The 12,815-nt window shown below is 49.7% G+C and overlaps 1 protein-coding gene across 1 annotated transcript in view; it reads left to right on the top strand.

Moving 5' to 3' along the window:
* The window catches only part of LOC119462574 (Krueppel-like factor 6), a 332,655-nt gene extending 320,110 nt beyond the window's left edge, over positions 1-12,545 (top strand). The window contains exons 2-3 of the mRNA XM_037723911.2: positions 3,155-3,773; positions 8,077-12,545. Of these exons, the coding sequence (XP_037579839.1) occupies positions 3,155-3,773; positions 8,077-8,252 (795 nt within the window). The 3' untranslated portion in view covers positions 8,253-12,545. The remainder of the gene's footprint in view (positions 1-3,154; positions 3,774-8,076) is intronic.
* Positions 12,546-12,815: the final 270 nt, after the last annotated feature.

Here is a 12,815-nt window from a genome sequence, read left to right as displayed (position 1 = left end):
GGATTGCCGACGAGAGTTAAGTGCGTGGTGCCGGTGTGTTTTTGCCCAGCAATTTAGGTTTGATAGGCGTAAACCAACTATGCCGAGAAAAAAAAAAATTCTGAACCCTGGTAGTTGCAGCAAGTGTTTCCGGGGCTGTAAAGGGCACCGGCGGAAAAACTCATTATGCAATGAGCTGCATTTTTCTAGTTCCTACCTGCTCGCGTAACACACGGGGTCATCCATGCATGACCTCGGAGATCGGGCTACGCGCGCTGTGCCGCCTTAGCTCGGAAGCCATATGTCATCAAATTTCGCATCGGATAAACATGCCCCAGTGGCTAGGCAGATACGTAAAGTTCTCTTTCGTTTAGCAAAATGTTGCGGGCTTGATTCCCGGCAGTGGTGGCCGTACTTCAATGAAGGCGTAATGCAGAAACACCTGGGAACTTAGATTTCGGGCATCAGAATCAAGGCGGCAATCATTATACGCCGATGTGCAGGTAAAATAAAACCTCAGAGTACGTTATTATGTTGCTCACTACGTAGTAGTTTATGTCATGCGTCAAATAGTTTGAAGTGTGGTGAGAACCGTTTGATAAGCTTTTTCTTGGCTGTCTTGTATCTGCTGCCTATAGTAGACGTTCTTCTCGGTTTAACCGTCTCGTATTAGCATCATCTATGGCTGTGCTAATATGCCAACCGGCTGTTCACAGTAAGTGGCAAACATCGACTCACGTGACGTCAGGCACCCAGAGCGGCGCCACCTGGGATCGATTAGCTAAGCTGCTGTGCTTGCTGCCATTGATTGCGGCGATTGTTCCGAAGAATACGACCGAGCGACTCGCGACTCGCACTGTACTCTCGCCTCATCGTCGTCATGGCTACCGACGTAGTTTACACGACTTTCTACACACCGCGCAGTCATCGGCTTGCTTAGAGGTGAGGAACGCTCACCCTGTATACTCGTATTATTCCGCCCCGTACAGTCTTGCTCACAGAAACTTTGACACTTTTAGAATATGCTTGTTTCTCTGTTCTGACATCATGAAATTTCTGCAAGACTGGAGGGACTTTTCACTTCGGTGCTGTAGCGATCGCGGAGTTGTTGAGTTTTTTTATGGCTTAGGAAAGGAATGGCAATGCTTTGTGAATGCAGGCCTAGTGCCTGGTAGTTGAGACGCCTGGTATGATATTCTCTTTTGCCGCTCCCAAGAGCTCGCCAACCGATACTAAGTATCTCGTTTTGGAACTGTATCGCCAGAACGAATCCTTTAGACCCGTTAACGTGACGCTGTGCGACTCGCACAGCGTCACAATACACAGCTCCCTGTATCGCAGAAACGAAGATTGCTGGCGTGACTGTGTTCACGAGCATAGCCGTCCGCGTAGCACAGCTGTAGGCGTGAAACTTCTTTTATTCTTAAGCCCATCGATATGACCGACAGACGTTTGTGCAGCCGCATGCAAGCTTTTCTGGAGATACATAAAAGAACTTGATAGACTGAGCACTGTACTTACACTAAAGCAACTCAAGAGACAGGAGCTTGCATTCTAAGCTGCGGGTGAAAGTTTCGCGAGCCGAAATCAATGTACACAATGTCATTCGTGCATATAAAAACACATCATAAGGAAACGCGTCAATCAATCACGACTGTGGACGTGATGACAGCGAGAACGTCGACCGACAACAGTTCGGAACAGTTTGCGTACAAGACCTAACTCATCGATCAGGGAGAAATCAGATAACGAATCTCGGCCTTGAATAAGTAGTGATAAGGCAATATGCACATAGCCAGTCATCACCACGCACCTTCGCGGCTCTCGCTCGGTCACGGCTCTGCTCCGAGTAGACGCTTTGAGCGCAAACCGCGAAATGGTTTGCAAGATTTACGAGGCAGCGTCCTTCACCGCGCAAGCTTAACCAAAGTAAGGCCGCTCAGAACGGCCTCGATTGCTTCAGCGACGGATAACCTACTGCGCCTTCCGGTGGCGGCATATTATGCTCGTGCAATGAGGGAACTGGTTGCATGTGAGGCAGCTGAACTCGTGGCGCACTGCTAATTAAGCTGGGCACCATTTATTCCCATTCGATTAACTTTCTCGCTCTTGATGTTGTTGTTTTTTCCTTCTTCTTTTTTGTGTTTTAAATACAACCATCACGCGTCCTTTCGCTAGTCGAGAAACAATAGTGTCTTCTTGTTCTGGAGTCAATATGGTTCATTTTGACAATCTGTAATGGACATGTGGGTCACAACCGGCTTCTGCTGTCTCTTACACGGTTCATGAAAGGCTCCACCGCGCTGGTCGTTATTTCTGCTCAGCATTCACGCATGTGTAACTCCTTGGGATGTAAACAACACATAAATTCAAAGGAATATGGAAGCTTGAAGTGATTAACAGTGGTAGGACAAGCAATGTCGCTGGAGCCAACGTTCCGACAAGGGGACTTGTCTTCGTATAGGGCAGCAACGGCCCTCCTTGAGATCTATTGCTACATTCTGCTAACTAGTTTGTTTAGTCAACTGACACCATCATTATCTCCAGTGTGAAATACATTCGTTTGTACGAGTATAATTGTATGGCATGAATGGAATGCAAACTTGTCTAGTGCGTAAGAGCAGTTTGCGGCAACATGCACTTTCGCTGACTATTGGAGGTCACTATAAGTCGAGACAGTTTCCTCGGCAAGTGGTGCCTTATTTGCGTGCCATCGTTAATCGCCCTGCCCTCTTTGCAGTGGAGACAGCTGCTCTAGTGAGCGATGTGTGGTGACACACGTATTCGAGTTACATCTTGGCAACTGCTGAGGTTCACCAGGCGGTATCGTTGATAAAAGTGGGCAGCCACGGAGACGAGCCCATATTGCTAAGCGTGCTCAAAAGTACGTTGTCTCTAACCAGTGGCCAACGGTAGACGTCGTGAACATCCTCTTGGGTACACAGCTCCCGGGCTCTAGGCAAATGTGCTTGGGGGCTGTGCATCTGCCATTTGTTGCTATACTACAAGATCATTCTTTTGTTGTTTGTTGTTTCTTTAATATTGTTTCACTGTATCGATAGGTTCTTCCTTGGTCATGTCGTATGCGTGATGCTTTATGTTTATGCGAAGGAAGGTCAAGGGGAAGGAAGGTCTGTGCGCGCGCAGCATACTCACGCCCAATTTCTTTGTGCAGACCATCTGGGAGATGGACCGATACCTAAAGGACGAGCCCCGGGGCGCGACGTCCAAGCGCTGCTCGGGCCGCGAGCTGTCTTCGTCGACGGATGAAGCGGCGCGTCTGTGGGAAGAGTGCAGCAGCCCCGCCGACGCCAAGCTGCTGCTGGCCGACTCGGGCATCGGCAGCAGCGACTTGGGCGACTCGAGCGAGGCCGAGGGCGACCGACTCTCGGACGACCTGGACTTTGGCGCCGGCGCTATGGACAACGCGAGCGAGAGCTCGGCCTCGAGCGCACTCTCCTGGGAGAGCGACGGCTCGGCCAAGGCCCAGCCGCCATTCAGTCTGGTGCAGCGCGCCGCGCTCACGCCGCCGTCGTCGCCCGAAGCTGCCAGACCCCGTGCGGGCCGCAGCGGACGCCACGTCGCCGAGCCGAGCGGCAACACAGCCGCCGCTCCGCTGCTCGCGGCTGCCGGGGCCGCCGCCAAGCAAGCACACTTCCATCACGCGGCTCGCGGCGGCCGCCGCTTCGACGTGGACTCGAGCAAGCGCCGCATCCACCGATGCCAGTTCAACGGCTGCAAAAAGGTCTACACCAAGTCGTCACATCTCAAGGCGCACCAGCGGACGCATACAGGTGAGCGTGTTGTCCCTGTATACAGACACGCTTGGCGACGAGCGCGCGCTTTGTGATGAGGGTCACTCTGCCTGCGGACGCGCGGTTGCCTAATTTGAGACTGGGACCGCGTGCGCCACGCCCGCAGTCGGCCCCAGTCTCGGGAAACCCACATCGTAGTCGGGACCCCCGCAGAGCAGCGCCCCGTAGCTGAGCTTCGACGATCGTCGCCACAACTTTGCACATTCCTACCCGGTCGACAATGTATATATAAGTTCGGGAGAGCTGAGGTTAGGTTATGTGGTTGTAATTGATTTAGCATAAAGCTCGGCACTCTACACGCACCTAATACTATGCCTTATTCGTAAATTACTATAGCTGCATTTCCGAATGATAGAAACATTCATGCTTTTGTTCCTTCGTAAAAATATATTTGCGATATAATGCGCAAATGACTTTTCAAATCATCATCCTATTTGCTCACGTTCTGGTGTGCGCAGCAATTTCCGACTGTTCCACCCAAGTACACGTCGAAGCGTCGACCCTCATTGTAATGTATATTATATTGGGCGACCGAATCCAGCCTATACGCTCCCTTGCTGAGCCCCACGAGCAACGTGAATAATTTTTACCCTGTTGTTCTTAATGTTCATTTTGTTTTCTTCTTTCCAAAATAAGATTTCCCAGTCGTCCGGACTGCACTGAATACCAAGAGCTCTTGCAGAAGGACCACGTGAATGAGTGAACGGAACGAAAAAAAAGAAAGAGAGAGAGAGAGCGTAGAGGCTGCCTTGAAGGGACTCCCGAACAAAGAGATTGTGAGTGGAAGAACGAGGAAAAGAAAGATAATAATTGTTCTCAAACGACTCGAAGGCGCCGAGGGGGCAAGAAAGCGCGAAAAACAGTCGACCGGGCGCCTTGGCGCGCCTTTGAAGGAGAGTTCCTCGCGAGGAGTATTTCCGGAGAATTAAAAGAAAGGACTTGACGCGTCACTGGAAAGAAAAAGGAAGGGTGCTGGCGAGTGGACGAGGGGTGCAAATTGTCTTGGAGGATTTTTGGGCACGCGCCGAGCAATTAAGGAGCCTGCACTGGGCGGTGGACTGCGCGGGGCACGCGTGCCCGCTGCTGGCGGCCAAGAATTTGCCTCTTCCTTGGACTGCCCCATTTCTGGCCGCTGGGGACGCCAAGATGGTCGCTAATTTTCTGCCGCCTTGGTTCGTGGGCCGCGGCTTCAATTAGAAATCTACGCTGCCAGTCAATTGCAGCCGCGCCGTGCGACGAGGAGGCCATTGTGCCCAGCGGCGCCTTGTTTGGCCGATGGGCCTTTTTAATTAGCAGTGCCCGTCCTTCGCCAGAGTCTGCTCTTTCTTCCGGACTGCTCGCCGCCGCCTTTTCGCGCAAGCTGATAGCATTGTCAACACGAAATCAGGCGCATCCAGCTCGGGTGGCTCCTCCATGCACGTCCACTTTCCCATTGGCGAAGGTTTGTGCATGCGCCAGGCACGCTTCTAACGTGTAAGGTCTGCCTGCTGGAGTGCTCTCTGTTATCTCTCGCTTTTCTTTGCCCATACTGCCGTTCACATAGGCAAGCGCCGAGGCACGACGGCCCATTCTTCTTTCCAAGGCTAACCGGGACTTCCTGGTTTAATTGCATTAACAAGAGAACGCATTCTTTGGAGACTCTTTTACGTGGTTAACTTAGTCAACGTGCTGCATTTTGTGCATATATATATATATATATATATATATAGAGAGAGAGAGAGAGAGATAGAGAGAGAGGGGGGGCAGCGAACGGTGCAGTGCACTTGGGAAATCGCATCATGGTGTGCAGGTTAGACCCGAGTCGTGGTTATCTTCAAAAAGGCATTGAAAGGGACGATTTCGTGGCATACATTCTTTTGCCAATCAGTTGTAAGTTTGTGCACAATTCGTTTTTGTCCGTGTTTTATGTCCCCGTCTTCGTACGTATAGCGCAAGAGACAGCATGACCATGCTTATTTTGTAGACCCTAGATTGCTCGATGTTCACCTTCGGTACCATCTAATCTCACCGTGACTCCGGTGTGTTACTCTTCGTTTCGAACATCTTCCATCCCTTATCCGGCTTTCCATCCCTTATCCGGCTTTCCATCCCTTATCCAGTTTTCCATTTCTTTTCCTGTTGTTCGTTTTACACCAATATGCAGCTCTTTAAGAGACGTGAATGATGTCTCCACGTATCTGCATTCAAACCGGCTAAAGAAGACGTTTAAAAATAAACATTTTTTGACAACACTAAGGTGAGCGCTATACTTTTGGGGGCTAGGTCAAGGTGCTTGAGGACTAAATGCTAGAGGGCAAATTTTGAAGTGTAGATCATGTTTGCTGCTGCTGTACGCAAGCCACGGAGGTGGGTGTGGCGCATATTTAAATGGAGTGCAATTCCCTTCAGCGCCAGATGGACGAGGCCAGGCACTGAGATCCAGGAGCATTGGGATTTAAAATCCACCACGGCGAGAGTAATAGTAAAAGAGCAGAGATGACTTAGAGGAGGCTGGAGCGTTACTGGAGAATAGTGATGGAATAGATCTGCCAGGACATGCATGAAATTCTCACAAATTTTACTTCACTGCACAGTGACACCTGTCAGCATCCCTGTACAAAGGAGTGACAGGCGACTGGCTGTCAGGCAGAATCTTGTCCAAAGTAGTCCACATTGGCCTTCTAAACTGCCCGCGTTGCATTAGTTTTAGGCGCGTGGCACGTTTCCCTATCTTGCCTTCTTATACCATATTTCCCTTTGTCGTTTGTCCACATTCCACTCAACTTCCCTGTACAGCAGAGCGTTGCTTTCTTTATTTACGGTCGTGGTTGTTCTTACCCATTACGGAGAACTTTAGTTGTTCGGCATTAAAGGAAGCCCATTAAGCTCCCGGAGCAAATTGCGAAGCTTTTCTGGGCAATGACAGAGAAGAACGAGTTTTGCGAGGCGCGCTACGTGACGCTGGAGCGAAACGAAATTGAAGCGGAAAGCGATGGTGCATCGCTTTCCGCTTTCCGCTGAGATCGAACTGCCAATGCAATTAAATATAGATGCGAACGCGCCGATTATCTGCATACCTTTATTTGATGTTTTTTCTTTAGTGTATAGCTGGAAACGAGAAGAGTTTTGTAGTACTTCTTTAATATACCTGAGCGGACAATTCGTGTGATCATTTTCCCTTACGTAAAGTGACAAAACAACAGCTGCATTGAAATACGCTTTTTTCGCGCGCTGCTCTGTAGAATATGAGTCCATAACGTATATATCAACGGTTCTGCTAATGTTGACGCCCTAAAATATTCTATAATGTTGCGCTGCGCTAAGCATCGCACTTTAACAAAGGCGACCTATATCAGGCCCAGTAGCCAATTTGAAGAAACCAAATGTGGCACTTTGAACTCCGCCTTGGGAATCTCGGGACGGAGAGAGAGGGACAAGCGAAGGGCCACATAAACGGGCCTCAATTGCGATCCCTCTCGTCGGTGCGGTCGTTTCACTTTTTTGGTGCTTACGCTTTGATCTGAGCAAATAGTTGGAGAAGACATGCGATAAGTTTCGCCTTAAGCACATGGAACACAAGCATGAATTTCAGTACTGAGCAATAAGCTGCATTGCCGCGCTAACTTAACCTGCTACCTGTGATGATTAGCCATTCAGCCACAGGTAGCTGCGTAAAGCGCACTCGCCGCTTGTATTTGGTTCCGAAAACGAGGAATGTGATTTTGGACGATTTAGGATTCAGACTGGGTCTCTAGACGCAGTAGCTTTTGTCTGTACATCGGGCCGCCTGTGATGAGCAGCGCGTTCGTGTGCCTATAATTTTTTTTTTTTTTTTAATTCGCGCGTTGTGACAGACCAGTCGACGCGCAGAAATGGAAATCAGTTTCGCCGTAAGTCGCAGGTTGCTTTCCCGAGCAGCAATTTTCAGACACGATGTCGCGCAGACGCCATTCTTGCAGCCTTTATGGCACGTGACCGACATGTACTACAAAAAGAAAGATGGCGTTTAGTTACCTGTTCTGGCTGCCCGGATGTACGCCCGCGTGAACAGACGTTCATGTATCACAGAGCGCGCCTATTTGCCCCTAGCGCTTTCCGCGCGCTGCGTCTTTGCAGCCGTGTATCGTTTCCTTCTTTCCGAGTTCTCCTGGGCAATCCTGGACGCGCAGCCGGTTCACGCGCCGATGTGACGCGCGCCTTGTGTGCGCGCGCTCCAACAGATGCTTTGCGCCGCCGTGTGGCGAAGCCTCCCTCGTGTGAGGCGCGCGCGCTGAAGCCCGCGTCTGCCCCTGTCTCGTTGCAGGCGAGAAGCCGTACAAGTGTTCGTGGGAAGGCTGCGAGTGGCGCTTTGCCCGCTCGGACGAGCTGACGCGGCACTACCGGAAGCACACGGGCTCCAAGCCGTTCAAGTGCAACCACTGCGACCGGTGCTTCTCGCGCTCGGACCACCTGGCCCTGCACATGAAGCGCCACCAGTGAGAGAGCGGCGCCAGCAGCAGCAGCAGCAGCGAGCACGACCCGGGCCCGCCGCGCGGAGCGCGCCTCCTCGTCGGAACACCACCACCCCCTCCCCTACCCCCCATTTTTCGGCCCCCTCCCCTCTTTCTCGGTCATCTCTGAGCATCATGGCACGAACGTGTCCTCCAAATCACTTTTTCCCGCACGGTAATCGAGCCATTTTGAGGACTCGAGGCTGGCAAAAAAAGTTATCTGCATGCGAAGAGTTGGAGTTGCTCCTGCGATTTACTTCTTAACCACCACTCCCGTGTTGCGAATGCGCGGCGTTAGCCCGACCGATGGTGCACGGAATGATGGTGCATGGAATGTCCGCGTCACAGCACTCTGCCGGTTAAATATGCAAGTGAATTACAACGTTAAAAAAAAAGAAAAACCAACAAAAAAATAATGGCGCCTATCCTTCAGATAAAAAGGCCTCACATGCGCTTGCCCCCCTTGCAGCAGCAGCTGCCAGTTGAAACCCGAATGAGCATTTGTGCACAGTGGTTACCGCGTCTCGCGAATGCTTAGTTAACGTCTTTTGCTAGCTGTTCACTTGAAACAGGAATTTTCAATATTTGAGCGCTTCAGTTTTAACTGGAAGTGTCCTGTGCACAAAGACCAAAACCAACACGCTGCGTTGGATCCCACTTTTCTGGCATCTCCGTGTAACTCAAGAAAAACAAGAGGGACAAGAAAAGGTCGGGGTCATTTGCATTTCTATTTCTGCAGTCCCACTCATCTTTTATTTATTTCTTCATCGAGTACGCTAACACTTACGAAGCGCGCTCTCGATCCACGGCACGGACGACTTCAATGCGTGTCGGTTTTTTTTTTTTTTTTTTTTTTCGGTCACTGGGAGCTACCGTGCGCCCCACGCCCCACCGCGTCACACGACGTCCCACCTCGGAGCGCCTGGACAGCTTGCAGAGCCCTTATCAGCGCGCACGTCTCATCTCCGCTTGAGTGTGCAGGATTTCTTACACCAAAAGAAGAGCAACTAAAGAGCGCGGGTTCTCTATTGCTTGATTCCTACCCGAAAAACGCACGGTTTGGAACGGCGATGCTGTCCAAAACGGAACGCAATTTCCTTGCCGCGTCCGACGGCTACACCAAAGACTTGCGCTCGCTTGTCCTTCGATCTTTCCTCGGGCGGGCGACAGTAGCGCGGCCTCCTCAGCGGGTCTGCCAGGATGCTTGTAGAAAAGGAACGGGGAGCGCGGCCTCTTCGCCACGAGGCTCGCGCGGAGGCGATCGGGGAGGTTGTTTTCGACAAGTTCTAGAGAGAGAGTGCGTCGCGTGCGCGGGGAACGCAGGACCTTCGCGCGGGACACCGTCAGGAGCGCGTCCTCCCTCCTTCCCCCCCTTTTTTCCCGAACCCTGCCGCTCCCTTGGAAGGATGACCTCGTCACGGCGCTCAGTGACTGCGCGTGGACGAATGTTCGACGACGCCAGACGACGCCTCGAGGAGTCGGCGGCCCAACCCCACAATTCCCCGGCACCACCGCCGACGACGACGCGGAACGTGTGGACAATGCTGCTTCGCGTTTCTGAAAGACTTTGACTCGAACCGTCTCGCTTGTGGATGTGCGTGTGCGTGTGCATGCATTACATACTGGTGTTCGTTCCCCTCGCTACACTGTCCCCCGCCCCCTCCCCTTGATCCCCCCTCCTCTCACATAAACACACACACACACACACACACGTACACATACAAACATGCATTCTATATTTCTCCATTTCATATGAGTCCTTGTTGTTTGTTACGGTATGGAGTAATCTTGCCTTCTAAAGCGCCGTTACATTTCGCTCCAGTTGCTCTCTGACTGGCTACTACAATTGAATGTCTTTCCCTTCTTCTTTTATTGCTTACGTTATGCTGTCCAGTAAATGACTCTTGTAAGCAAATCGTGGTGCATCCACAATCGTTTTTTTTTTCGTGTTTTTTTTTTTTTTTTTTTTCAGTGGAAATATGTCATCTTAGACCAAACTAAACGAAAAAAAGAACAAAAAAAATACGAAGCTATGCGGACGCCGTGTGGAGCTTCCAGTGGTTTTCAGTGAACTTTTTTACATTTTGTTTGTTCAAAGGCGCTAACACTGCCTGCCGAAGTGTGATGGCTTGCGGAGCCGTTTGTGCCAGCAGAAGCGCCTCTCGTTCAGCGCGGCGCTGCAGCACACGCAGCGAGCAGCCGGGGAGGACGCAACTCCAGAACGGTCGGCAGCCAAGCCACGCGACTGTGTACATTTATGTGTCTCATTCTCGCGTTCTTTCTATTCTATACGTGTTCTTGTGCGCATGCTTGTATGATGTTCACAGCTTACTTTAGTTTCTGTCATTATTTTTTTCTTTTTTTTTTATATAACACTTACGGATTTTTGCGGCTCGGAAAGCGAGCCGCTTCCCACCGCAGATGCGATCGAGCACTGTGTCGCATATCGAGCGGTAGAAGACGCCGTGTATAAGAGAAACTTAGTTTTGATTAATTGTTTGTTGTTTCCTTTTTTTCTTTGTCGTTCTCTCTTGTGTTTTTGAGTATCACATATATTTTAATATCGCCCCTTTTCGCCTGTCAGCACCGTCCCTTCCCAATTTTATGTGACCTTCATATCCAGTTTCTTAAGTAATACGTCGTCTTGTTGTTGAAATGCAGTTTTTATGTCGCGTATGTTGTGCATGAGACAGAGCTTGTATATGTAGAGACTATTGCTTTCGCGATTGTTAATCTTTTTTTTTTCTTCTGTATACTTTGATGAATCAGTACTGCCCGCAAGTGCAAAATGTCCAAGAAAGAAAGAGATGAAATCAATATTCAGGAACTTTGACCGTTGTATATAGAACGGAAACACCTGTTCTGGAGAGGACGTCAATTTTCCTGGTTTCTGAAAAGTGCAAAACATTTTGCTAGTACCTCGCGTATTTTCTTTTAAGAATCGCACGTTACAACTCGGGATTAGACAAAATGCCTCAAATAAGATAATTTCCGAGATGAATTCTGCGTAAAGTGCGCAACATAGGTAATCAGTTTCGATTGAGGGATAAATCAGCCAAAGGAGGTGATATTGAACGACTTGTCTCTCTTTGAACAAGCACGAAGCATACCACTTCTACGCGGGACTGGGCCAGCGAGCCGAACGGTACGCGGATTACAGTTCTAAATGACCAAAACCAAATGGCATTATAATGGAAACGTTTTTCGTGCTAGTCTTTCGATTCATTGAAAGGAGAAGAAAAAGAACTGTGCATCATTCATAACCCAAATACGACAAGACTGACATGCAGACTATTAACCGCAGTGCACCGCGCATAATCATACTGCTCTAGTCCCGTCACAAAATATGCTTTTTTGTGTGTGTACAGAGAGAAAGATATATATATGTAAATTCGTCCAGCTGTATTGGAACCAAAAAAGCTACAGAAAAATCGACAAAAAAAATACCATAAAAAAAAGGATGTGTTTGCTTCTGCCCAAATCCTACTTAAACCGGTCTTGCATCGCTATTTCCTAGAGCTGTCTCAAAGCAGAGTATTCATGGGTCGCAAGTTAGAAGCTCAAAATGGACAGGAAAAGCCTTAGGGGAAGGAAGAACGATTTAAGGGAGGTTTTATTCACTACACCCATCCCGTTGCATACTTCAAAAGTGCCATGTTTTGAGAGTCGCGTGTTGGATACAAAGAGTGTGAAGCAATGTTTCCTGCGTGTAATCGTCATGTTGTTTTCTTACGTTTTACAACGCAATTCCAACTATCATTCTGCTTGTTTACCATTTAAGAGTGTTCTCTGTTCCTCTCGAGTGCATTGCGCGCGCATTGTGCCACTAGCGGCTGCTGTTTGTTTATCGCATGTCATTGATACATTGCCATTGTTTTCTCCGCATCGTCGCTTTCGAGCTGCTTCAACTCACCAGTGATCGTGCGTGCGCGGTTGTGTCTCCGCCAACACTGCTGTGTGGACGGCGCGACGCGCCACAAACCGCGACGAAGGAAGACGAGGGGAGAAAAATGGAGCAAAGGGCGATCGTTGTCCAGCGCGTTTGGCCTGCACGGCTCTGGAACACTCGGGCGGAAAACATCTGGGATGTGGTAGATTTTTCGCGGACCAAACTCTTTGCCAGGTTAAGGAGAAAAAAAAAAAAAAAAAAGGACGGGCACGGGAAAACAGAACCTTGCAGACAGTCCTAGGACGCTTAGAGCATTTATATAATCCAAACGAGGTGAGACTGGACGCTTAGAAAGCTTTTTATAAAAGAGAAATAAACTCACGACATCGCAGGTGTGTGTGTTTGGTGTGTTTTCTTCTTGCCGCTCCAACTTTTGTTGGCGGCTCTCGTGTGGCTGAGACATTATTCCACATAGAAGCAGCGCATAGAGACCTCGGGTGCACCAGTCATTGTTCGGTGTAAGCGAACTCGAGAGGGATCAGCCGGCCGCTGCCACATGTGTTATCAAGCGTATAGGAAACACGGTGCTGCTTCACTGTACTGATGCACCACTTACGTGTTGTTGTACAGGTAGGTACAAATTGTTAAAGGGAACACACATTA

The sequence above is a fragment of the Dermacentor silvarum genome, chromosome 1 (assembly GCF_013339745.2).
Source record: "Dermacentor silvarum isolate Dsil-2018 chromosome 1, BIME_Dsil_1.4, whole genome shotgun sequence".
Lineage (NCBI taxonomy): Eukaryota > Metazoa > Arthropoda > Arachnida > Ixodida > Ixodidae > Dermacentor > Dermacentor silvarum.
Note: the sequence above shows the minus strand (reverse complement) of the source record. Positions and strands in the feature narration are given on the sequence as shown.